Source organism: Misgurnus anguillicaudatus, chromosome 24, assembly GCF_027580225.2.
Source record: "Misgurnus anguillicaudatus chromosome 24, ASM2758022v2, whole genome shotgun sequence".
NCBI lineage: Eukaryota > Metazoa > Chordata > Actinopteri > Cypriniformes > Cobitidae > Misgurnus > Misgurnus anguillicaudatus.
The window spans coordinates 10,921,663-10,947,939 of NC_073360.2; the positions used below are offsets into that span (position 1 = coordinate 10,921,663).

The 26,277-nt window shown below is 39.5% G+C and overlaps 1 protein-coding gene across 11 annotated transcripts in view; it reads left to right on the forward strand.

The window, feature by feature from the left end:
• tenm4 (teneurin transmembrane protein 4) overlaps window positions 1–26,277 on the forward strand; it is a 287,452-nt gene that overhangs the window by 203,607 nt on the left and 57,568 nt on the right. For 8 of the 11 annotated variants that reach the window (XM_055195967.2, XM_055195958.2, XM_055195960.2 and 5 more), the window contains 7 exons: window positions 681–707; window positions 5,541–5,687; window positions 7,270–7,486; window positions 13,757–13,876; window positions 18,974–19,235; window positions 22,965–23,232; window positions 23,464–23,607. In XM_055195967.2, coding sequence (XP_055051942.1) covers window positions 681–707; window positions 5,541–5,687; window positions 7,270–7,486; window positions 13,757–13,876; window positions 18,974–19,235; window positions 22,965–23,232; window positions 23,464–23,607 — 1,185 coding nt within the window. The remainder of the gene's footprint in view (window positions 1–680; window positions 708–5,540; window positions 5,688–7,269; window positions 7,487–13,756; window positions 13,877–18,973; window positions 19,236–22,964; window positions 23,233–23,463; window positions 23,608–26,277) is intronic. The other 3 variants (XM_055195962.2, XM_055195963.2, XM_055195970.2) reach the window with 1 other exon arrangement.

The following is a 26,277-nucleotide window of genomic DNA, read 5'->3' on the forward strand; positions in this document are numbered from 1 at the left end:
ATTAAAGAAAGCCATTTAATGTTTAATAAAAACCATTTTACGCTCTCATGGCTTATTGCTTAAATAACCGATTACCTTTTAATGCATTATATATAACCATAAAAATAATACTATAATAGATATGCTAATAAACAAAGACTTGTCTCTACATATTTATTTCTCCATTTTCTCTCACTCTCTCTCTGTTCTCTCTCTCAAATGTTTACATTTTAGTGTGCTTTATTGGCATGACAAAAACTGTATATTTGTATTATTATTGCATTTGCAGATGGGCTGCGTGCAAATAAATGTAAAAAATGATATGCAGAAGTGCAGAATTAAAAGTGAAACAGTAAATTATAGAAATAAAAATAAGCTAAATTACTGTATAAAGAAGTAATAGGAGACATTAAGTCTCTCTCTATCTCTACTGCATCTCTCTCTGTCTCTCTCCCTCTTTCTAGCCTGTCATACCATACCTTAAATTCGCTCCCAGCCTGTTACTGTATGTGAAGTGTTGCTTGTATGGCATGTACTGTAGTTGTCCTATCTATCGCAAAGTGCAAATCCTCCTCTGTGTTTCAGTAAACGTAGTAGGCTCGAGCAACCAGTCCATGTCTCTAGCTGTCTGTGTCTTGTCATGAAAGCAGCACTGTACCAAACCTCCCTTATATGTCCTTGTCTTTTATCTTCCCCTAAAGCTCACTATCTGGATAAGGTAGTGAAAGGTATGGCACTCTTACTTTCCCTATCCTTTCTTCCTGTCTCACGTTCTGTCTCCCATCATTTTCCCATCTTTGCATCCGTAGGGCAGCACTTATATTTACACGTCGTCTCACCAGTCCTCTGCCAATCACAGTGCTCATCCAATACACGTTGCCACTTAGCACCCTCGGAGAGTTTATTGTATTTAGCAAGGGAGGATTGGCGACAGGTCGCAGACCTTGACGATTGCCACCATGCATAATAGATGCCCGGTGCAGCTGTGTAGCAGAGCATAGGGAAGGGCGGGGGTTCGGTGAGGTTCTGACCCGACGCCCCTTCTAATTAAAGCATGCAATGCACCGGTGATGTTAAGACCTCGAGCCACCCAAACCTCCTACCTGCTCATTCACTTATTCTTTCATCCTTTGACTTTTTCTTTCTAGTCCCAGGATTTCTCACTGTGTGCGCCCACCCCATCCCTCCCTTGCTTCCTGTATAGAGTATAGTGTGAGCCGCGGGGGTCGTGCGAGGCGGCTCGTGGCCCTCAGGAGCCGTTTCAGCCTGACGCGCGGGTGAGCTCCGCAGGGGCCGCTCTCTGAAAAGGCTGCCAATTAAGCTGAACTGCTGCCAGCGGTGCACTGATCTTTATTTATTTTCCTCTTTAATAAGCATTCAGAACAAACCATTCAAACGTCTCGCCACTGCGGGCCACGCAGCTGTTTGTCTGTTCGAGGAGTAATCCGTCGTCTACCGGTCGAGCTCACCCAAGGTTACGGCTGTGAATAATAATAAAAGAAAAAATCATTTGCTTAGCAAACGCATCACCGTCACCGTATGTCCTGTAGGACAGAAAGGTTAAACTTGTAGCATATTTTTAAGAAATGAGCATATTTTTAATAAAAGTGGAAGGACACTCCACTTTTTTAAAAAATACGCTCATTTTCCAGCTCCCCTAGAGTTAAACATTTAATATTTAGCATTTTTGGAATCCATGCAGCTGATCTCCAGGTATGGCACTACCACTTTTAGCATAACTTAGCACAATCCATTGAATCTGATTAGACCATTAGCATCATGCTAAAAGAGTTTAGATATTTTTCCTATTTAAAACTTGACTCTTCTGTAGTTCTGTACATCGTGTACTAATACTTTGCTGCCGTAACATGTTTGCAGGATGCGCAATGATATGAGGCAGTGCCCGAAAATAGTCCCCTGCCATTGAAAGTTACTAAGGGGACTATTTTTGGGCAGTGCGTAATATCACTATGCCTGGTGCAGCCATGGTACAGCAGCAAAGTCCTTAAAAATTATGCTAGAATAAGAGTATATGTCCTAGCCATATCTGCCTAGAAAAACGCAATTTTTAATTTTCTGTCAGTCTTAGTACACGATGTAACTACAGAAGAGTCAAGTTTTAAATAAACTCTTTGGTTATTTTTGAGCGCGATGCTAATGGTCTAATCAGATTCAATGGATTATGCTAAGCTATGCTAAAAGTGGTAGCGCCAGATCCGGAGATCAGCTGAATGGATTCCAAGAATGTAAAAATCAAATGTTTAACTGGAATATCAAATGGAGCTGGAAAATGAGCATATTTTCAAAAAAATTGGAGTGTTGCTTTAAGGTTAGCAGCCGCTTTTAATTGAAAACAAAAAGAGAACTAGAAATAGGACCTACCTTCCCATCCCTAAAACTGTACTTTAAAAAATGCAGTGTTGGTTTAGTTCATGGTTGAGTAAAATATTGGTTTAAATGACCAAGGGTGAGTTGTTTCAACCCATGGCTGGTTTTTCTAGGTTAATTTAATCCAACGGTTGGGTTTATCCATATTTATCCAGAATTTTTTAAGGTTGCAACCTTTGTCATTGTGACCCCTATGACTTTGGTGATGGAATCTAAATCTTGTGAACTTCGGTAATGTCAACTCTGACTTTATATCAGTTGCGTAACTAAGAATCAATGCATTTCAGCCCACGTTCCCATTTCAACATTTCAGCCCACATTCTTGATGGCTTCGCCATATAGGTGAAATTTACAGCAAGGATCATTGATCCATTTTTGCCTCAGAGGGTGCTAAATGTGCTAAATGCCACATATATCACATATTGAGACAAACTACACTGAGCACAGGATCATGATGCACAAAGCCTGGATGAATACATTCCTCGCCATTTCACATTGAGCCATATTTAGAAAGCTAGAAGCATCTCGAATTTCCTTCTTATCAGGCATCCAACACCTTACTATCTCTAAAAACCTTTTCTATCTCCCTTTCACGACCTCTCTCTCTCTTTGTTATTTGAGTCTTTATAATGTTCCAGCAATGGTTCTGCTAACTGTCGCTGACAAAATAGGTCACCTCAGACATCTTAGAGAGCGAGGCTCTGGGTTTGTGAAAAAGCATGTCAGGATTTTACATTTGATGGCGCAGGATTTCTCGCCTTTCGCCTCTGTTTTCATCTCAGGAAATAGAATCGGACAGGTAGCTGATAAGTGGCGGGGAGAGGAAGAAATGGGACATTGACAGCCATTTTACACTGTCATGTGAAGCAGACAAAGCCCCTCCCGACCTTCCTCTCGTACCATCTCTGTAGAACCATGTGCCAACGGTGCTATCTACATCCTGTCAGCGTGAAACTCCCTGTCGAACACGCAAACCCCTGCGAGATGTTGTCTCAGTGTTCATATTATAGGAAAGTAGACTATAGGCTAGCATTTTGCGTAATTAATGTATTCAACATTTTTTTATCTGTGTGTGTTTTTTGTTGGGATCGAACCTAAGATCTTTGCGTTGCTAATGCTATGCTAATGCAATGCTCTACTATCTGAACTGCAGGAGCACTGTCAATTCTGTTGATGTATTTCCAATTTAAAAAGGAAATGTGTGGCAGGTCTAAACGGAATCCATGCCCGCAGATTTCCGTGGAAAATTCAGCGGAATTTCGCAGATTTAATGCCCGTCATTGACAAGCACACATAACCCGAGCTTGAGCGTGTTTGTGACCAGTAACCGTCATTGACAACAAGCACACATACATAGACTTTCCCGCGCGTTTGTGAACCGTTATTGACAAGTACATTAACCCTGCGCGTGCTGTTTGCTTTGACCGTTTTTAATGATAGAGAGGACGAACCATTTGATATTTGAGATTAAATTAAACCTACCGCTGAGTTAAGCAGTATGTGAGTCGTTTATGTGACGCGCAACAGTCAGCACAGGATCATTTCAAATCCGTTTGCAAGACAAATGCTGTTGTTGTTTAATATAAAGTTTACATTGCATTGTAAAAATGATGAAATTATCTTCATACATGCTAATTTCATAATGAGAACATATTAAAACACGCTTTTTATTCTGCTATAATATATAACACTATAAACAATAATATATGTCATTTTATATACAAACTATAATTCTATCTTGAAACGCACATTATCTGGTTTATGTTGGTCCAGTTTAATTCAGAGGACTCATTGGTTTAGTGTATTCATTTTCATTGTAAGTCTTAAAAAAGTAATTATTTCAGATCCAATTTTGTAATATTTAGGGATGCACCGAATCCAGGATTCGGATTCGGCCGAATACTGGGCTTTTTGACAGGGTTCGGGTTCGGCGAATCTTTGATTTTTTTCCACCAAACCGAACCCTAGGCTTGTGCTACGCTGGTCAACGTCACGCGGCCGTTGATAACACACATCGGGTGCTAACGTGGAGATAAGCGTTTTTTTTTCGGCGAGCCTTAGGGGCGGTTCACATTTCTCGGACGCACCTGGAAAACACGAGCGTGTCGCACCGCATCGCTTTCATTATGCATAGACTTATGGTAATTGTCAAAATAGTTTTTCCCACTTGTCATCCTGGCATAATGTTGCCTATCCTTTTTTTTTTTACAGTTAAAATCAAGTAAAATGAAAAATACACTGCTGTGGACGTTGTTTGCTTCATTAATGTGTTCGTTACTGTGTTAATGGAATAAGGATGCGAGTAGGATTCGGTTTCGGATTCGGAATCTTAAACAGTGGATTTGGTATTCGCCTGAACCCAAAAAATCTGGATTCGGTGCATCCCTAGTAATATTTACAGCTTAAATTCTCTAATATATTTTTTAAAAATCATTCCGCAGAATTCTGCAGATTTTCACAAAAAAATTCCACAGAAAAGCAAATAAACGGCCCTGCTCATAGGTACTAAAATGTTCAATAACTAAAAATACTTTCTGTTAGTAGTCAGTGTTGCTTCGCATTCTAGTAATAATTTTATTAGAAGGACAAAAATGAGTCATCAGTAATTTTTCTGGTTCGTTTTACCATAAGATAATGCATTTTTTAGTTTTTAGATGTAAATAGCATATAAAGTACCTTAGAGCTAACAGACGTGGACTTATAGTCAAAAACCTCCAAATCTGATTTAATGGGGTCTTTTGTTACGCTATCACAAAATCACAAACACATAATGATTTTTTTCAGGTTAGATTCTGCCTCTTACTTTCATTTGTATCTCATTATCTCAAGTCTCTCTCTCTCTCTTTCTCTCTTTCTCTCTCGCTCTCTCTAGAGCCGAGTTCTGCATCTATTGTACAACACTAATGAGAATGTATTGATCCGCTTGAGCTCTGCAGTATAAGGCTGCCTCAATAGGATATAAGGGCTTAAGGAAAAGGTGTATCAGTTAATCACTTAAATTTATCACTATTATTACTAATGCACTCTTTTGACCTCTAGTCCTTCATTTACACTTCTTTATTTGAGAACTAGTGTTGGATGTAGTGACTAGGTTTGGTATTATTGTGTCTGTTGAGTATGTTTATGTTTTTGCTTTCTCGTCTAATGTGTTTGCTTTGCTCTTGTATGCACAGAGGGCTGTCCTGGTCTGTGCAATGGCAACGGCAGATGCACGCTCGGTAATAATGGCTGGTACTGCGTTTGTCAGCTGGGCTGGCGGGGAGCAGGCTGCGACACATCAATGGAGACGGCCTGCAGCGACGGCAAGGACAATGATGGAGGTACAAGGAGTTCACTGATTTGTACTTATTATGAGTTCACGTCGTTCTTGTTTTCTCTATTCTTCCCTTTTTTGTCACATTTTGTGTCTTATTTTACTTCCTCTTGTCTCTTCCCTTCTTATTATGTTGTCTCACCTTGTCTCATTCCTCGCTCTTATCTTGTTTAATCTCAAGTTTTTTAGAGTCTCTACTGGAATTCTTTGATCTCAGTGTCAGTTTGTCAGTAATATCTTGTCTATTGTCCACCTCAAACAGGTACATCAAACAAAAGCAAGTTATTTATTAAATATCAGTGCATATAATTCAGTCTGACCCATGGATACATGGGGGGCTTGTAGATAAGTAAGATACTCCATAAGTTTGCAAAGAGTCCACATCACCCAGTTTTCATTTGCCAGCAAGCATCTGCCCCGAACCAACATCCTGCCAAGTCTCCAAATCAACGGTAGGGTTGTCCTGTCACAAACTGCACTGAGCCAGGAATATATTCACTTCAATAATCACTTGTTTAGGGAGCTCACCCACTATTCTTCAGTTGTAGCTTACAAACTCTACAAATCATCACCAATGACATAGAGTATTTTATGTGAATAGGCCTGTTTGTGTTTTCATGACAAGATACAGCCATCCTAACCATTCGCTCTGAGGGACAGACATGAACGGTCATGTGGGTAGCCATCCCTGAGGCAAAAACATGCAGACCAAAATGAAACACACAGCTCCACCGCTTCAATTTTACAGTCACAAACTGCTAGTACATATGCTAGCCATGTAGTTGCGAATTGGCAGCACCATTGCAACGACTGAAACGAGCAGCGGTGAGACATCCGCCTGGAGAGCTGTTATTTTTGTAATCTGGCCCATCTGGTCGGAGAGGTTCCTGAAAGTAGAGAGAGGAAGAGAGTACAGAATAAGAGATGACCCACTTCACTACATTAAAGGGTTCCTCTCAGCATGGCCCGGAGTACTGAATTTTTTCAGCCGAATTACAAGAGAGAGAAGCTGGGCTGCCAGTAGAGGTAGGAAGGAAAAAACATGAAGTGCGAAGCCAGACATCTCTACCGCTGACTTTAACTTACTGCAGTAGCCCAGCTGTAGGGCAGAGCAAGACGCCCAGCAGAGTCAGTGATTGCTCAGAAGCTCAGCGGTGTTCATGGTGCTGCTTTAAGTTTACTAGTGTTCCTTTTGGGATAATGAAATCTTCTTACCACTTGTTTAAAGATGCTTTGGACATCAACACTTGTAAAATTACATTACAATGGATAACATAAGGATTTAGGAAAGCTGTAAATTAAGCACCTTATGAGCAATGTCATACCTGGTCAAGCTGGCACTTAACCCAACTCTTATTGTGCATGTAGGGTTGATTAAGCACAAAGAGCACCTTGTGTATTAGCAGTAAGCAATTTGAATAGGGCATTGTTCCATAATGTGAACACTTGGTCCATTTTGTGGTGGTTAATTTGCACAACCATCTAGACTAGCTCTACCATATAAACTGGTTTTCATTGAAGCATACAATTCTAGTTCATTTTAGACAATATGCTTCTTGAATTTTCCCATTCTGTATCTTTATCAATAGATGGTTTAATGGACTGCATGGACCCGGATTGCTGCCTGCAGACTTCTTGTCACACCACGTCTCTATGTGTGGGCTCCCCTGATCCACTAGACATCATCCAGGAATCACAGATCTCCTCTACACAGAGCACCCTGCGGTCCTTCTACCACCGTGTCCGCTTTCTGGTTGGCCGGGACAGTACCCACGTCATCCCTGGCGTCAATCCCTTTGACGGCATGTAAGTGTTTTTTAGCTACATACAATGAATTTGGTGTTCTTGGTGCTGATTTTGATCTTGTGTTTTAGTTTTCAGCGTTAAGGATATAGATATATAGACATAACAGCAAGGCAGTCAATTTATAATGTTATTATAAAAATTAGAGAAGTCAGGGCAAAAAACGCGGTATTGTGGAATAAGTCCCGCCATCTAATTTGATGAGCCAGTTGTCAAAGGTAAAGTCATTGCGCCTCAATGCTCAAATGCTCTTGACTGGTAGCCAAAGAAACATTACAAGAGCACATGCGTGTCAGCTGCCTGGTTGGAGCAACCAAATATAAACTTTTTAACACAATTTGAGCATCATAGAAAAAAGTTTTTTTGAAAATATTCTCATTTTCCAGCTCCCCTAAAGTTAAACATTTGATTTTTACCGTTTTTGAATCCATTCAGCTGATCTCCGGGACTGGCGCTAGCACTTTTAGCATAGCTTAGCATAATCCATTTAATCTGGTTAGACCATTTAGCATCAAGGACTTTGCTGCCATAACATGGCTGCAGGAGGCGCAATAATATTACGCAGCAGACGAAAATACTCCCCTTACTAACTTTCAATAGCAGGGGACTGTTTTCGGGCGGTGCGTAGGATGGCCATTCGTGCCAGTTCCGCCGGACACGTCCCGAACATGTTTTCGGGTTCGTTCTCCGGAAGTCGCGTTGGTCGACCGCATACGTCATCAAGGTTTAATATTTCGGGTTTAATTTCAGAAAAGCAACCGTTACATTTCAAGGTAAGAATGAAACTACAATGATTGTATGTCTTAAAATAAATAAATCTTAATTTTCTAATGTATTTTAACTGAAATGTGATGATGTATGCGGTCGAGCAACGCGACATTCCCGGAGAATGAACCCGAAAACATGTTCGGGACGTGTCCGGCGGAACTGGCACGAATGGCCACCCTAGCAGTGCGTAATATCATTGCACCTCCTGCACCCATGTTACAGCAGCAAAGTCACTGATTATTACACCAGAATGAGAGTATGGTTCCTAGCCATATCGGCCGAGAAAATCACAACTTTACATTTTCTGTCGGTCTTAGTACACGATGTAACTACAGAAGAGTCAAGTTTTAAATAGGAAAAAAATTAAAACTTTGGTAAATTTTGAGCATGATGCTAACAGTCTAATCAGATTCAATGGATTGTGCTAAGCTATGCTAAAAGTGGTAGCGCCAGACCCGGAAATCAGCTGAATGGATTCCAAAACAATGAAAATCAAATGTTTAACTCTAGGGGAGCAGGAAAATGAGCATATTTTTTAAAAAAGTGGAGTGTCCCTTTAATATTCCTAGATATTTGCAGCTTAGGTACTGATTTCTATTCCTATCCCGATTCACTAGAGTAGCAATATTTAGATCAATGAGTAAAAAGTAGAGAATGCTGTCAATCCATCAACATTCTTTGTTCCAGTAAACAAACAGGCCATGGGGCTTGTCCCATGGTGCACCAAACATCCTTCAAAAGGGAGAACGGTGCTGTCACCGTGCGATCCTATGTGACTCCTTATATTTGTTGGCATTCGTGTAACTGTAAACAATAGCAAACGTGAACTGCAATTAATTTGCATCCCGCTCGTGCAAAGGTCTTGTTTTTTCTTTCTGTTTCCAATTGAGAACCTCACAAAGGACGTTATCAAAGACTTGGGGAAAACGTTGTGCTGCTTTGAAATCTTGTAGTGTGTCGCCGTTTTTCCTTTCATGACATTTCATAAGCAAAAATGCAAAAACGAAACAACCAAATGAGCATCTTTCTGTAATCTCCATAGAGAATGGCTTTAATGGTGTCGCCTAGGGTACTTTGACGTTTCCATTCTCTTCTCCATAAGGCATAATGTGCCAAAGAGGTCTTCGATTCAAAGCCTCCCGTTTTTAGCTTCCGTCTTGTTTGTTTCTTTCTTTGTTTTTCCTTCGTCAAAAAGACATTTCTTGTTTTAAAGGATTTCGGATCAATGAACAACCCTTTCCTGAGCTAAAATATTGTTTTTGCATCTCGCAAATGGACATTTTCCACATTTCAGCTCAGACTTTGGACCAAATGGCCCATTTCTTTGCGTGACTGAGCCTGTGGCAAGTACAGGCTTCTTTTGTCTAATCTGTGCCATTCTAATGAGGCTCTGATCACTTCAAAGCCGAGGCCAGCACTCTTTCCTTCTCACACTCAGTCCTATCTACTAATCGTTCCTCTCATGCATAAATCAGAGCGCCCTCAATCAGCTCATGTCTGATATGTCTAACCTCAGCTGCTCTCATGCTTGAGAAATGAAACACCGGACTTGTGTTTGATATTGCCTTTTGCGGACATGTCGGCCAGCATTCATGAAATGCTCTTGTAATACAGTGTGACATTTTCCCAAGGTGACATTTTTGTGAAACTCAACAGGGAGTCTCTCAATACCCTCTTCATTATTTCAACACGAGGGTCTCGTCGTCCTTCGTCAACGTCTCCAGAGAAAAAAGAGGCGTAAATAAATAAAAGCTTTGGAAGCCGACCACCAGCCGCAAGATCGCAGACCTCGATTCACCTAAAAATATCAAGCCTGATATATTATTTATCACCCCTTCATTTCTCCACCCCCTGACAGATATGAGAGCGCCTGACAGCGGCTCTCAAGTCCAGATGGAGCCTTTACCGCGGTGGATCTTAAACAGCCCCCTGTCATCACCTGATCTGCCTTTTTTATTGATTCTATAACCACTTGCTAGTAGACATGTCCAAAATGCATGTCTGGTGTGTCCAACCACAAGAAAGCAACACGGATGGCGACAATCAAAGTGACACATCATCCTATTGACCCGTATGGCTCCTGCAAGGTTCCTGATGTCTTAATATATTTTAACATGGACGGCATGAGCTCTGTTTACCTCCGCACCGGAGATCGCACAAAAGCGTAAATGCGCTTGGCTTGAGATGCACTTGGGTCAAGTTGTTTACTTGGTGCATCAGAGTGTACTTACATGCTTTTACCATCATTTGGAGATGGCCAAGTATGGCTCTCCATTTAGCCTATTTACAACATGTTGCATTTCCAGAGAAGAAGAAGACTGGTATGTAACAGTAATGCAAGAAAAGGAGCGTGTTTTTATTTAGCACCTGTTATGAAGTCGTAACTAATGGTGCTTACTAAGACGAGCATCACTTTGACTACTGCATATGTTACTTTGCAAACTACTGCACTTACAACACTTGCCGGGCAAATGACAAAATGTACAATAAAGCCCCAGACACACACTAAATGCAAAATAAAACCTCAGCGCACTTTAGCACGGTACACGGGACCAAGTTGTGTACAACAAGCTTCGTTTTCTTCTGAGAATGTTAAAATAAGGTTAGCTGATGAAATGGTAAAACATTACAGTGGTAAAGAAATTTGCTGATTTAATTCTGCACTCTACAAGGGTTTGCACACATTAATTCAGCCCAATATGCATCGAGGCATCCTGAAATATGCCTGCTGAGACCATGCAGTTTTCTGCACATAGCCATGCTTGTCTTACACTTACGATATTTACTCTTTAACACGAACAAAGAGCGCTTCATGAAACGCTCGCTGAAATTGCCTATCAGTACAGTTGTCGTGTCTAATATCAAAGCAGAGAGCGGTCTACAATTTTCTTGAAATTACACTTCTGCCGACACAATGGTGATAGGGCTATAAGGTGATTTATCTGTCATGAAAATGTTGTCAAGACCGACTCCATAAACCTTGCACGTTCTTCAACAATCTCATTTTGAGTGTGGGGGTGGCTCTTCAATGTCCCCTCCTTTGTCTTTTTCAGATTTGTTTAGGATCAATATTTAAATCATTTGTCTCGTAGTTGTTGAATCAGCTCAACATATTTCGCAGCGACACAAAGACGACAGTTCCACTCAGCGCCCCCCGTGAAAATTCGCACCAATGCCCCTCCGGAATGAGAATTCTCTAAATCAAACTGTCACCCCGAGCAGTGTCGTGGATAGACAAAAGCTTTACACATTTTATCTCTCTCTCGTTCTTTATTTCGCTCTGCTCTTTTTTTTAGCAATATTTCTTTGTCACTTTCTCTGTCTCTCTATTTCATCTGAGTTCACTCTCGGTCTGATAATAGTCGTTGCGGCGGGGCTGTGCGCTGGCACGCTATCTCTGCTAGCTTTGTTTACAGGGACGCGGAGCTGAGGCAAGGACTGCTGAAGGTGAAAGGCTGCTTAAATTAGCATAACGTTAGTCTCCCTGGGACGGGAATATTGTTGGGACCGTGATCTTGCCCGAAGTAAGGACAGGAAAGGGTCAACCTCTTACACATCAGTGTTAATTGTTCCGCTACTTTGGCGAATGTTTAAAGCTTATTGCAAACATTTTTTTTTTGTATGCCCTGTATTGCTTCTAGATTATATATTTAAATAGAAAGCATGCTCAGTAAGTACTATGGTAATATTAAACTGTGATCATTTTTGTATTGAACTGTGGACACTTTTGACTGTTTCTCTTTCACTCACCGTATTTGAATTTTTATTTAATGTTTTGTAGTCTTTCTCAGAAATGTACAATTCATAAAAAATCAAATATAGTTTTTTAATTTTAAGCACCTGTTTGTAAATATGATGGTACTTGAATGTGAAGATTGCTACATTTAAGGAGTTTATTGAGCCACAGCTTATTAGTGAATCTGGATATACAAAAGCTCAACATTTTTAATGCATGTTTAATAAAATATTTGAATAAGAGCAAATAAGCGTCCAAAATTAGACATCACTTTTGGTCAGTACTGTATACACTCACCTAAAGGATTATTAGGAACACCATACTAAAACTGTGTTTGACCCCCTTTTGCCTTCAGAACTGCCTTAATTTTACGTGGCATTGATTCAACAAGGTGCTGAAAGCATTCTTTAGAAATGTTGGCCCATATTGATAGGATAGCATCTTGCAGTCGATGGAGATTTGTGGGATGCACATCCAGGGCACGAAGCTCCCGTTCCACCACATCCCAAAGATGCTCTGTTGGGTTCAGAACTGTGGGGGCCATTTTAGTACAGTGAACTCATTGTCATGTTCAAGAAACCAATTTGAAATGATTCGAGCTTTGTGACATGGTGCATTATCCTGCTGGAAGTAGCCATCAGAGGATGAGGACATGGTGGTCATAAAGGGATAGACATGGTCAGAAACAATGCTCAGGTAGGCCGTGGCATTTAAACGATGCCCAATTGGCACTAAGGGGCTTAAAATGTGCCAAGAAAACATCCCCCACACCATTACACCACCAAGACCAGCCTGCACAGTGGTAACAAGGCATGATGGATTCATGTTCTCATTCTGTTTACACCAAATTCTGACTCTACCATCTGAATGTCTCAACAGAAATCGAGACTCATCAGACCAGGCAACATTTTTCTAGTCAAACTGTCAAATTTTGGGGAGCTTGTGCAAATTGTAGCCTCTTTTTCATATTTTTAGTGGAGATGAGTGGTACCCGGTGGGGTCTTCTGCTGTTGTAGCCCATCCGCCTTAAGGTTGTGCGTGTTGTGTCTTCACAAATGCTTTGCTGCATACCTCGGTTGTAACGAGTGGTTATTTCAGTCAAAGTTGCTAAATGCATTGAAGCAACTGCCATGTGATTGGTTAGTTAGATAATTGCATTAATGAGAAATTGAACAGGTGTTCCTAATAATCCTTTAGGTGAGTGTACGTATAGACATTACAGTATGTATAGCCACATGACTTTTGCAAGCGTGTGCAATATTGTAAGTGTTTCATTTCAATAGCTGCAAAAGCTGTAATTTCAGATTTCCGTAGTATTGCATTGAATTTTTGTCCTTTTATAAATCTCCTTTTCATAAACAGCCTAAAGCCCGATTAGAAATCTCTGTTATGCGTCATACATTGAAAGAAGTCATGCCTAGCGGGGAGTTGTTTTGCACTTGTTCTGGATTTTAAGAAACTGTTAGACCTTTTTCATATCGATCAGTATGTCTGAGCTCCCAAGGCTGGAAGATAACATCAGACAGGCAGTTTCAAGCCCTGATATCTGCTGTGACTAAATGCACTCATACCTCCATATTATTGCCTGAAAGAGCAGGAATGACACAAATACTGGCGCATTTATCTGTTATCTGGAATGGGGAACCTCACTGGAGACTCCTTGGGATTAATTAAATTTATTATATGCGTTTACAAACACCATGTGACGTGATGGAACCCGACACAATAAAAGTTGAACTAATGAAAACCTGGATTTTGTTATTCCGCAGTCATGCTTGTGTTATCCGAGGACAAGTGGTGACTTCAGATGGAACGCCGTTGGTTGGTGTGAATATCAGCTTTATCAATAAACCAGCCTATGGGTATAGCATCACCCGACAGGATGGCAGGTAAGATCAATCTACTTTCATATGTTAATGATCATTGTCAAAAAACTGTTCCACATCATGAGTGAATGTCTTTTAGTTTTGTGATGAAAACTATAAAAAATAATTGACGCTTTGTAGCTTTTAGTCAGTGTGGTTCAAATATCTGTAAGCTTTTAATAATAACATTTGCGAAGCTTTAAGTATTTAAAAAGCATCTGCTTTTAGTTGACATGTTTTTATATAAATGCATTTTTAAAGGAAAACACCACCATTTTTTATATTTTACTATGTTCTTACCTCATCTTGAATGAATTAATACATACCTATCTTTATTCAATGCGTGCACTTAATCTTTGTACAGCACGTCATGAATGTGTTAGCATTTAACCTAGCCCCATTCATTCCTTAGGATCCAAACAGGGATGAATTTAGAAGCCACCAAACACTTCCATTTTTTTCCATATTTAAAGACTCTTAAATTAATAGTTATACGAGTAAGTATGGTGGCGAAGTGCTGCAAACTAAGTGCTCTTCCGCCATACAATATAGTTCCCTTTTTTTCTGCTTTTAAAAAATCGCCACGTTTTATTTTGTGCCACCATACTTACTTGTGTATCTACTTATGTAACAGTCTTTAAATAGGGAAAACATGGAAGTGTTTGGTGGCTTCTAAATTCATCCCTGTTTGGATCCTAAGGAATGAACGGGGCTAAGCTAAATGCTAACACAATCACAACCCGCTGTACAAAGATTAAGTGCACGCATTGAAAAAAGATAGGTATGTAATAATTTGTCTAAGTGGAGGTAAGAACATAGTACAATTTTTATAAACAGGGTTGTTTTCCTATAAGTAGTTTTATTATTAATTGTCCTTGCTACTATTGTATACTATTGCCTTTTTATATTGGACCCTTTCATGTCACCATATTTATGCTTGAATGTTAAGTATACATATTGGCTCTCTGATTTTATTCCCAGTGCATCATTGAACAGCTTTCTGTTTTTAGGGCTTTTTCGTAGCTGTAAACAATCTTCCATCTCTCTGATTCTCTCAAATTTTCCCTATTACTCCGTAAACACATGCTCTCCTTCCAATAACCACCCATCAAGCCCTGCAGACCCAGTACAGCATAAACTCCCAAATGCACCTGTTCGCTTGCTTTGGAACAGGAAAGCTCTTTTAACTGATTTCATTTGATTGTGATCTATACTGTCCTGGTGGCTCAGATTTTTAAATTACCACTTTCCCCACTATCCACGAGATCTCTCAGCCTGTGCCAACCACTACAGTTGGATTGACCGAGTCACATGCGGTGGATGTTCATGTAATACAAAATGTAGCCTAAAGTAGACTGTGGAAATCCAAAAGCCATCCATAATACATTTGTTATGGTGTATTGAAAGTAGGTTACGCAACACAATTTCCTGGAGGAGAGATCGGAGGGATGTGTAGCGTCATCTGTGACCACTGAGCTATAAGCGGTATAGACATCGGATTATTCATGTAGAGGTCCAACCCATCAATCGGGTTAAGCCCTAAGGGTTAAAGTTGCATCTCTTCAAAGAGTCCCCTGAAAGGCTGGATGCACAAGGCCTAATAAAATTGGCCACTTCTGCCTGAGGTACTAGCGTGATTGATATCGGTCCTAAGAATCGCTCATCGATTGGCGTGGCAGCCTGTAGGTTCTTTAGTGGTAATGGGTATGTGTGAGCTTCAGCCCACGTGACTGCTTTGGCCTTGCAATATGACATACAATATTTTCAAAATTGACTACCTGTAGGTTGTCTGCTAAAGTTAAAGAAGGTACTTTGAAACGGTAGCATTTAATGTGAATAAAAAACGCCATTGCTAGAAGTATAATGTAGCTTGTTACTGGAAAAGTGAACATTATTTTTATTTGAACTTTGTTTCAGTTCACTACATTAACTCTATGAGGTTCAAAAACACAACACCACGTTTTGACGTGCTTTCTCCTCATCAAAGCAAAATCAACTTAAAATACTCAATTATTAATAATCATACACATACGTGTTATACATCATTTGAAACCGTAGAGGGTATTCTTTAATTTGTGTACATTCACAATAAAAACAAATCTTTGTGTTTTTGTCAAATAAAGAAAATAAACAGGGTGCGCATTCAGACATTTCTGTCTCTCAAAACACGTTACAAAAATCAATTGAAACTCCGTGAATACTCGTCACACAAACATGATACACATATCCAAAGAAAGCCTGAAATGTCTACTTTTAAACAAACTAATTGTAATCGAAAACAAATATTGCCCGTTTATATAATCTGTATTGAAGTAAAGAGAGTCCAGTTTTTCACGGCTGACCTCATTATCTATAATGAGGTCACGCCCACAGGCATTACCCGCTATTCTTTTTGAACTGAAGACGACCACTCGAAACGTCATCAACACAACCAAACAAAGCATAAAGCATTACTACATTACCACTTAACTACTTTAACAAATGTTTACAAACTAAAAAACAGCTCTAAAAGGCCATCTGACAAGTTAACAATCAGGCTTGCGTTTTTTTTTAGGTTTTGGGTACTTGTCTTGGGTGGGAAACCATATAATCCAGCAAAAGACCAGTTTGGGCAGGCTAGACCACCTTAAACTCTAGCTAATACTGTGAATTATTCTTCCCATTACCGTTTTCCTTTTCCTCTCTTTCCTTGCAAATGCTTCCCAACATGCTCTTTTTAGACACCCACAGAGAACAGAAAAACGTTCACATTTTAGTAAGGGCACAGCAACAAAGGCATAGCGGACCTTTGTTTATCAGGCTTACCAATGAGTGCTCTGTAAATAGCCCGTTGGGATATATAGTCGAATTAATGTTCAAGCGGCGTAAGGTGTGACTACAGATGCACACCGCATCAGAGCCAGCTACAAAACTAAAACTCAGTACAGCGTTTTCAACGTGTCCGCGGGTCTGTGCAAGCCGGCTGTTTGGATGCATCGAATCATATTTATTTTATACAGTATATACCAGGGCATGTTTTATTAGTATGTGCACAATACACGAGGGAGAAGATCAGAGTCTTTCTGAAAGCTGTGATAACATTTACAGCATAGCCCACATATAATTCACAATTGAATATTCGGTTTATAGCGCTGTATATGGTGGAGCTTTCCAACCAACATAACTTTACATCCAGTTCCCACTGGCATTTCTATTGGCTGAAAGGGATTAAACCAGGACTAGGACTTGGTTATGTTAGGAAATTCAAGTATATTTTTACAAACATACCTTACAAAAAACATAACCATTGTGCATCTTCAGACAAAACAATGGCACTAGGTAAATATGAAGATAGGTCAGTCCAAGCTTTTTTTAGTTAAGACTACTCAAACATGCATTGTAGTCTGGGAATAGGTTTAAACCCTGTCCAGGAAACTGCCCTTATATGATTAATCTATTTAATGCCTGATTAGAAAAAAATTAGAATTTGACCAAATATGATGTATGTGATTTTACCTATTTAAAAAAATCATCATATCAACTACTATACTGTTAACTCCAGTTAGTTAATAGGCTTAGCCTGCTAGCCTAGGATACTTTATTAAATAAATCATACCGTACTATATGTAGTTAGATTAATGCCGACAACCCGCTACACACAGATTCATACCTTAGCCATTTTCCCTCACAACTCATTTATCAAAGCAAACCGTGCCTCGGAGCAACAAAGACGCACGCTGGCGTATGCATAACCACTGCGGCATGAGGAATCTTGCCAGTTTATTTCCCAATAGAGAATAACGACATTGCACGGCACCCATTCAAACTGATTTCATTAATGCAGATTCAAAAGCACAGAGTATTAAATTGAGCCAGTGCTCCATTGTGTTGCAATCACATTGTGCAGCTGCCAGATAAAAACCATACCAAATATCTGGCGCCAAGTCTTTTTCAATTCAGTCCTATCATTTAAAGAAACATAATGAATTACAACCTTTATTAAGTCTGGCTTTAATAGCAGTGCAGAGTAACGGTGAATATTGTTGATTAAAATGTTAGTAAATGGTTTATGTGGTAATGAAATGATCACTGAATGGTAAATCTAAATGCCATCTTTAAGCTTGTGGTTGTAGCATGCTAAATAAAATAACTGTATTTAATGACCCGGCTTCAAGCGCTATTAAATTCCGATGCGTTTAAGAATGGATTTTACTGATAAAAACACAATTTTATTGTTTTAAATGCAGAAGAACAACTTATAAATAATCTATATATTTTTTTCATTTACCTCAGGCAGCGGTGGGCACTCATCTGGCGGCCCCAGATTGCACTTGTGCCATTTTTATAGCCGTTGCACATGTCCGTGAAGACTGCGTCGTGTCCCATTTGTCATTTATGATTCAGAAGCAGTGTGCATCCCTCAATGTGTCCCTGTTAAAGAGCCCATGCTAGTGTGGACTTAACAGACTCACTAACCATCTAAGCAGCTTTATGTCACCAAAGTGGAGACACTGCCAGGACCAAAGGTGGCATTTGAGACAGGGCCATTAGCCACAAAGCACTGGAATAAGTAGTAATTTAGTATACTTATTAGTACTTATAAAGACGGTCCATCTGGGAGCATCGGAGGTGAAGTGTATTGCTCCAAAACCATTGCTCCAATTGATGCTAAAAGGTTGTATTTTCTCCGCTTTATCTTCTTATCCGTTTCAATGTATATATATATATATATATATATATATATATATATATATATATATCTCCCAAGGGTTTTTCCCTCCTAGGACTTTTTTTACTTCCCCGGATAAAAAGTCCGGGGTTTTTTTACTCCTAGGGGGTTTTTCAACCCGGGGAGGCAGCCTTCTTGGGCTTAACTTCTATACGTTACATTAATAATACGTTCGCTTATAATGTTAATGTATAGCCGCAGCAAATTTAGCTGCTTGTGCTATCGTGTATTATGTTGTGCTATCTGTCGATTTTCTGTGCTTTTCACTGCATCTATTATGTAAAAATTGAATTGAAAATTTGAATTGAATATTTTGTGGTACTTATACATTTTGTTAACCAAACCCTTTGTTTCTCATGTGCCATGGCATACATACCAGTCGCTGTAACCAAACTCCATCCTCTCTGTTTCAGCTTCGACCTGGTGAGTAATGGGGGCGTGGCCATAGCCCTAAGGTTTGAACGTGCTCCGTTTATCACTCAAGAGCACACCTTGTGGTTGCCGTGGGGACGGTTTTTCGTTATGGACACCATTGTGATGCGGCATGAGGTGAACGACATCCCCAGTTGTGATCTGAGCAGCTTCACCCGGCCCATGCCCATAGTTCTGCCCGCCCCGCTGACGGCATTCGCCGGGACCTGCAACGAGAGGGGTGCCGTGGTCCCAGAGATTCAGGTGCTCTAATTTGGACACAAATCTTTTTTTTAAATGGTATTGTTTTTATGCTTCCAGTATTGTTTTTGTATAAACTTTGATGCAAAAACGTCCTCAAACATTAAAATACGTTTGTCCGACAGAGAGCACAGATTTTGGGAAATGTACATCAAAAGGGAACCACGTAGTCTTTGCCCCTTGTGGCAGCAATGTGATTTTATCTTCTGTGCGTAACTGGCCAGAGATACACAGTCCAATTTACTATGCCAGGGCTTTTCTGAAGAACGATAATTACATTTTGACTGAAAGCCGTGTGGAAGCTTTTCGAGTCTGAAATCCTGGAGGAGCTTCGCTGTCAGTGCTGGAAAACGAATTTGTGTTTTGGACTTCAGTTTTTCAGGGTGTGTGGGTGCATAGATATTTGAATGTATTCGACTTTAATTCAGAATGCCACTGGGGCCTTGAAAGGTACTAATGTCTTACATTCATTGTTGAGAATACAAATATATAATTAATTAATCATTGCGAAATCTCAAAGGAATAATTTGAATAATTCAAAGCAGTTACCATTTAATATAATTGCAAGTATTTTTGGTTTTACGTTTAAGTTTTATGTATTGCATGTTGCATTCTGTTTCTGTTGTTTTCTCTTTGTATATGCCCTTGGTGAGTTTTTGGGTATGTGTGTGTGTGTGTGTGTGGGGGGGTGTTTGTGCAGCACCTCTTCTTGTACCTGTGTGCCACCCTCCTAATTATTTTGTCCCTTCTTTGATTAACAAGATTAATGAGTCAGTCTTACATGGATTGTGCTGTCTGGGCTATTATTATCGGCACAGATTTGTCCCATCCCAGATCCCAAAGTTATTTTCGCCCACTTACACATGCATCCACACGCGTGCACACAAAGTTTACAAACGGAATCATCAATTAAGGCTTTCTAATCAGCGAAGGACTCATTGATGCCGAAATGATTGCCGTGTTTATTGGTCAGCTCTGTGCTCGACTGTTAGATTGAGCCGATACTGAGAGTCAATGAGAGCTCTGTCGCATGCAATGAGAAACCTTCGACTTACTGATAGAAAACACAGGTGTGTAATTTGTAATGCTCACGTAAGGTCAACACACAATTAAGTGTTCAGAATATGATTATGAAATATGTGGATCATATTTCTTTCCCAAATCAATGAAAAAGTTTAGTCTGTGTAAAGGCATTTCAGGGAATTATGTCTAAAGACATCACAAATGTATTGCTGAAACTCATTGCAAAGAATGTGAACAATGTAGGACTGAATTTTGGAGACAGTTTTTCCTGTGTTAAGGATTATTTGGGGTGGGGATATAACGGTGGCTAGATGATGCACTGGATCCACCAAGCATGGCCCTGCCCCTAACATAATCGCGGGCATCCATTTGGGTTGTAGCTGTATTTGAAAGAGAGAGACGGCAGCTTTCCCATGGGTGGGTGTGGTTTCAGCACAGACAGCGGACACGCCCCCAGCATTTGAGAACAGAGAATCCTGTCTGTTTTTCCAGGATTTTAATAACTTATTTGATTTATTTGCCCTTTTTTAATCATTCATATTTGGCTTGGTGGATAAGGGGCTGTTCACAAAACCGCCTAAAAACGAGTAAAAAAAACGCTAGGCACATAGGTTCTTGACAGGCCTGGAAAAAACAAGCGTGTCGCATCGCTTCCATTATGAGCCCGCATACCGCGTGCCTACATTTGAAATAACGAACTTGAGCACGCAGAAGACACGATATGTGACATTAGTGATGGGAGAAATGAAGCTTTTCGAAGCTTCGAATCAATTGAACCAATTGCTTCGAAAATTGATTCAGTTTTTCGAAGCAGTTCGAAACACCACACACGCTGGCGACCCCTGCTGGTCAAAATAGTGTAAAAGCAGATATGTCCAAAAATTTTACACTTTTTTTAACAAAACAATAGCAAGATTTGTATTAAAATATGTTAAAATAATTATTTAACTTAATTAAGACATAGTTAAAAGTCTATTATGTGTTTTTAGTTTTATTTAGGGCAAACAAATCATTAAAACTAACTACCCTTTTAATTATGCACATTTTTGTCATTAAATCTGTCTATTAACAAAAAGTAGACAAAATGGCAGTGTTATTAGTCAGAAGGATAAATGTTTTATGAACTTTTATAATAAAACTGACCCGAGTTCACCTAAACATATTAGACACACTGGTCATGTGATCAACTCCCCCTAGTGGTAAACCATCCGATTTTCGAAACGTTTCGAAACAGTTATGACGTAATGAAGCCTCGTTTGCTAAAATCACGTGACTTGGGCCAGTTTGAAACAAGCTCCGAACCATTGATTCGAAACAAAAGATTAGTAAATGTTTCGAAGCCTCATGAAGCAGTGCTTCGAAAACGACCATCACTATGTGAAATACCCCTAATGCTACGTACACATCAAATGCATTGTGTTACTCGCTCTAGAGTGTAGATGACTCGCGGGATTTAACTTCGTGTTAAGCGAATTTTTCGCTCGAGTTGAGTATTTTCGACTTGTGCGAAGATGCGTTTGAGGCGAACAGCGTGTGTTTTCGCGGCAAACGTGCCGCCCATATCACATCATTCGCATCGCCCCACGCGAGGATGCATGTGATTGAGTCTTTGCATTGACTTTGTATGTAATCTACTCGCGCAAATCGTTGAACTTGCTTCTGGTGTGAACATACAGTAATGCTACGTACACACCAAACCTGGGGGATCGCGTTACTCGCGGGATTTAACTTCGTGTCATGCAAATTTTTCTCTCGAGTTGAATATTTTCAACTTGGGCGAAGACGCGTTTGAGGCGAATAGCGCGCGTTTTGCGGCAAACCCGCCGCCCATATCGCGTCATTCGCATTGCCCTGCGCGAGGACGCGTCTGATCGCGTCTTTGCATTGACTTTGTATGTAATATACTCGCGCAAAACGTTGAACCCACCTTTGGCGTGTATGCATTCTTCTGTGATGTCACAAACTGAGAAGACATTTCATATCAGATTTTACAAAGACTTTAAAAAATCCAGGTTTATATTTTGCATAGAGCCCATCAAATACTTGTAAACCATATAAAAGTATACAATAATATTGAAAATGCTAATTCCTGTATTTACACATTATGGTAGTATTTGCTGTACTACTTTTCTATTCATATTAATAAATAGGAATAATGACTATGAACCTTATCTTGTTTCTTGTTCAGTGGTCTCCAGTCTGTGAGTTGCCCGCCAAATCACATTCTAATAATACCCTCAATTTTAATATTTATTTATTGCATATAACATATGCAATACACATAAAACAAATCAACAAGTAAAATAAACTAAAAAAAAAAAAAAAATTGAGTAGATAAATATCAAAAAGCAGCCATCCAGATTGTTTTATCCATTGTGGTAGCCCTTGCACAATAAAAGGTTGGAGACCTCTGATCTAGATAGTATTTTTTTATTTATATTTTAGAGAAACGATCCTGCAAAAATTATTATTGAAATAGGCTTTTTAATTTAAAGTAATAATATACATTTAAATAAATTATAATTTCTTTTCTACAAACACTGTAATGTTGTGATGAGAAATTAATTCATTCTCTGTTATTTATATAATAAAGATGTTAAATAATGCAAACATTTCACAGTGGGATACATTTACCATAAAATGAGAAGATTTGTTACTGTTTGCTCATTCTCATTTTTTTTTACTATAAGAACTTCAATCTCTCTGCAGACTCTCCAAGAAGAGGTGCAAATCCCGGGTACAGACATGCGTCTGGGGTACCTGAGCAGCCGGACAGCGGGGTATAAATCTCTTCTGCGTATCACCCTGACACATTCAACCATCCCCTTCAGTCTGATGAAGGTTCATCTCATGGTGGCTGTTGAAGGAAGGCTCTTTAGGAAATGGTTCTCAGCAGCACCAAATCTCTCCTATGACTTTGTCTGGGACAAGGCAGACGTCTACAGCCAAAAAGTATACGGCCTATCAGAAGCTTTTGGTGAGTGGACCCTTTGCCACTAAAATAATTTAAGTAAAATTGCACGATGCAATGCTGTAATGTCATGCTGGATCGCCCCTCCCACAGTGAAATCTCATTTGTCCTAAATACTGCTTGGCACAACAATATATTAAACATCAATTGTGGCGTGTTGCACCCCAAACACAGTGTTGCTGAACGGGGCAGTGCTTTCAAACAAGTTAAAACTAGTTTTTTCTTTGCTCCCGCTAGTGTCAGTGGGTTTCGAGTATGAGTCCTGCCCAGATCTTATCCTTTGGGAGAAGCGGACGGCCGTCCTGCAGGGATACGAGACCACGGCGTCCAATCTGGGTGGCTGGAGCCTGGACAAACATCACGCACTGAACATTCAGAGTGGTAAGCGGGCACACAAAGCAACATGAAAGAAATCTATGCTCGCTGACAAACACACTCACTCAATTACCCGCTAACAATTCGATCTGTCCATTTTATCCTGCAGTGGAGACATTCATTAATGTTCACTGCATGCCTGTAAAAAACTTGAAGGCTGAACTTTAATACAGCTTGACATTTGGATTGGGAGCGGACGTTATCTGTTTGACGGGGCCTTATTGGGGTGAGGCGGGTCAATTTTCTTATTGCTGCTGAATTGGACCTAACAGCAGAGTGCGCAAACTGCTAAGTTGGGTTTCTGTCAGGGTCGGTTCACGTCGACGTAGCGCCGCACTCATCTCAGTAAATGAGCCGTACCTGTAGCGGGAGTATTAGGAGCGCAGGTGGCAGTTGGATCTGTCGTGAGAGGTCAGAGCTGTCAGCATGAAGACAGCTTGCTCAAAAATCTTTGTCTGCTTCCCAAGAACCGCCACACTGATGCAAATTTATTACGAAAGGGATGGGTTTTAAGCGCCAAAATATATTCATACTGCCCACGACGCAGAGTTTTGATCAGGTTGCTATGCTCTGTAAAAATAGGTTGAAAGTGAATTACCTCAAGGCTGTAATACAATGTTAAGCCACGGTAATGTGTACCTAAAGTAGTGGTCTCCAACATGGTGTCCAGGTTGCCCGCACGGAGTCTGTGAGTTGCCTGCCAAAGCACATTCTAATAATACCCTCAATTTTAATATTTATTTATTACATATTTTTTATAGCTTGGCTTCTTTAATGTATTTTAAACAATAAAACAAATCAACAAGTAAAATAAAATCAACAAGTAAAACGTTTCAAATAGATTATATAAAAAAGTTGCCCTCCAGATTAGCCTGTTTTATCCATTGTGGTAGCCCTTGTTTACAAAAAGGTTGGAGACCACTAAAGTGTTACATAACATCAAGCTTTTTGTTTTGCCCCTGGTGTAAAATGGTTGGTAACACTTTACTATACTTTAATGTTGTAAAATTGTTAACTAAATAAACTAACAATGTACAATACTTCTACAACATTTTTGTAAGGGATAATCAATAGCTTGCCATGCATTAAAGAGGACATATCATGAAAATCTGACTTTTTCCATGTTTAAGTGCTATAATTGGGTCCCCATTGCTTTTATCAACCTAGTAAATGTAAAAAAGATCAACCCAGTAACTTAGTTTTGATAAACCATTCACTGCAAGCATCTGAACAAATAGGTAATTGAAATTTGGCTCCCCCTCTGATGTCAGAAGGGGATAATACCGACCCTTAATCTGCACTATCCAACCACGGCACTGCCATTTAGTGCAGAGATCAGCTCATTTGCATTTAAAGGAACACACCCAAAAACGGCACATTGTTGCTCACACCTACAAAGTGGCAATTTTAACATGCTATAATAAATTATCTGTATGATATTTTGAGCTAAAACGTCACATACATACTCTGGGGACACCAAAGATTTATTTTACATTTTGAAAAAGTCTTGTGAAATATCCCCTTTAAAGCATTTTAAATGCATGACGCAAAGAGACAATAATTAACATAAATAATAATAATTTAAATAAATGTAATCTTATCGCTCTATCTTACGTCTGCCCATGTCTGATTTATAGTTTTCAGATCTGTGTGATAAAAATCGAACTGTAATCTTAAAATAGCTGTCATTTTTACCCATTCTGTTATATATCGCGTTGCAAAGAGCAATACTAGTCGTGTAACCATCACTGATTTACTATGGTTACTAATTTTAAAGGTTAGCGCATCAAACTGACTGGACTTATCTGTGCATTAAAGGATTTTATTGCAGACATTTCAGCCAATCAGAATCAAGAATTCCAACAGACCATGGACTTATAATCCTATTATTTATTTTTATTTTTAAATCTATTTTTTTCCAATAATAATTTCGAATACATTACTAATACATTAAATCAATGTAGTATCTATAATAGTGATTCACGGGTCGGGTTGGGCGAGTAAAGAAAAGGCACTTTATTTGCGGAGGGGGGTCATTAAAAACAAAATAAAAAAACATGTTGACGTGCAATTCCCTATAGCCTATTAAATATTTGGTCATGAAAGCGCAAAGTAGCTCGCACTGCCAGCCACAACATCAAAACAAACGAAGAAATAAAAGATGAAAGACGAGGTGCGGGAGAAATTAAGGTCGGGAATTTGTGAATAGATACAGCTTTGTAAATGTTAAAAATGTTTATTATCATTATCCTATCTCTATATTAATATGACCATGCTGGTTTCTATGGTTCATAAGCGTACTGTATGTTGTTGCCAGTTTACAGGGCAGTGTAATCTAATGGCTGTTTCCAAGCACTTTTAGGTGGGCAGTTGTAAAAACAGATACAATGGTGCGTGGCGGGCTGGGATGGGCCAAATATTTCATAAAAGCGGGACCGGCAGTTTGAAAAAACACACTGACCCGCGCATCCCTAATCTGTAAGCATTAGTGTGCATTGAACTTAAATGAACAATAAACAGTTCCATTTCTATGAACTAAAATTAACAGAGATTAATAAATGCACAGTTTGTTCGTTGAATAATGCATTAGCTGATGTTATTAAATGAGACATTATTTTAACGTATTACCAAAAGGTCAGGAATGCATTATTTTGATTGACAGGCTTTACAAGCTGT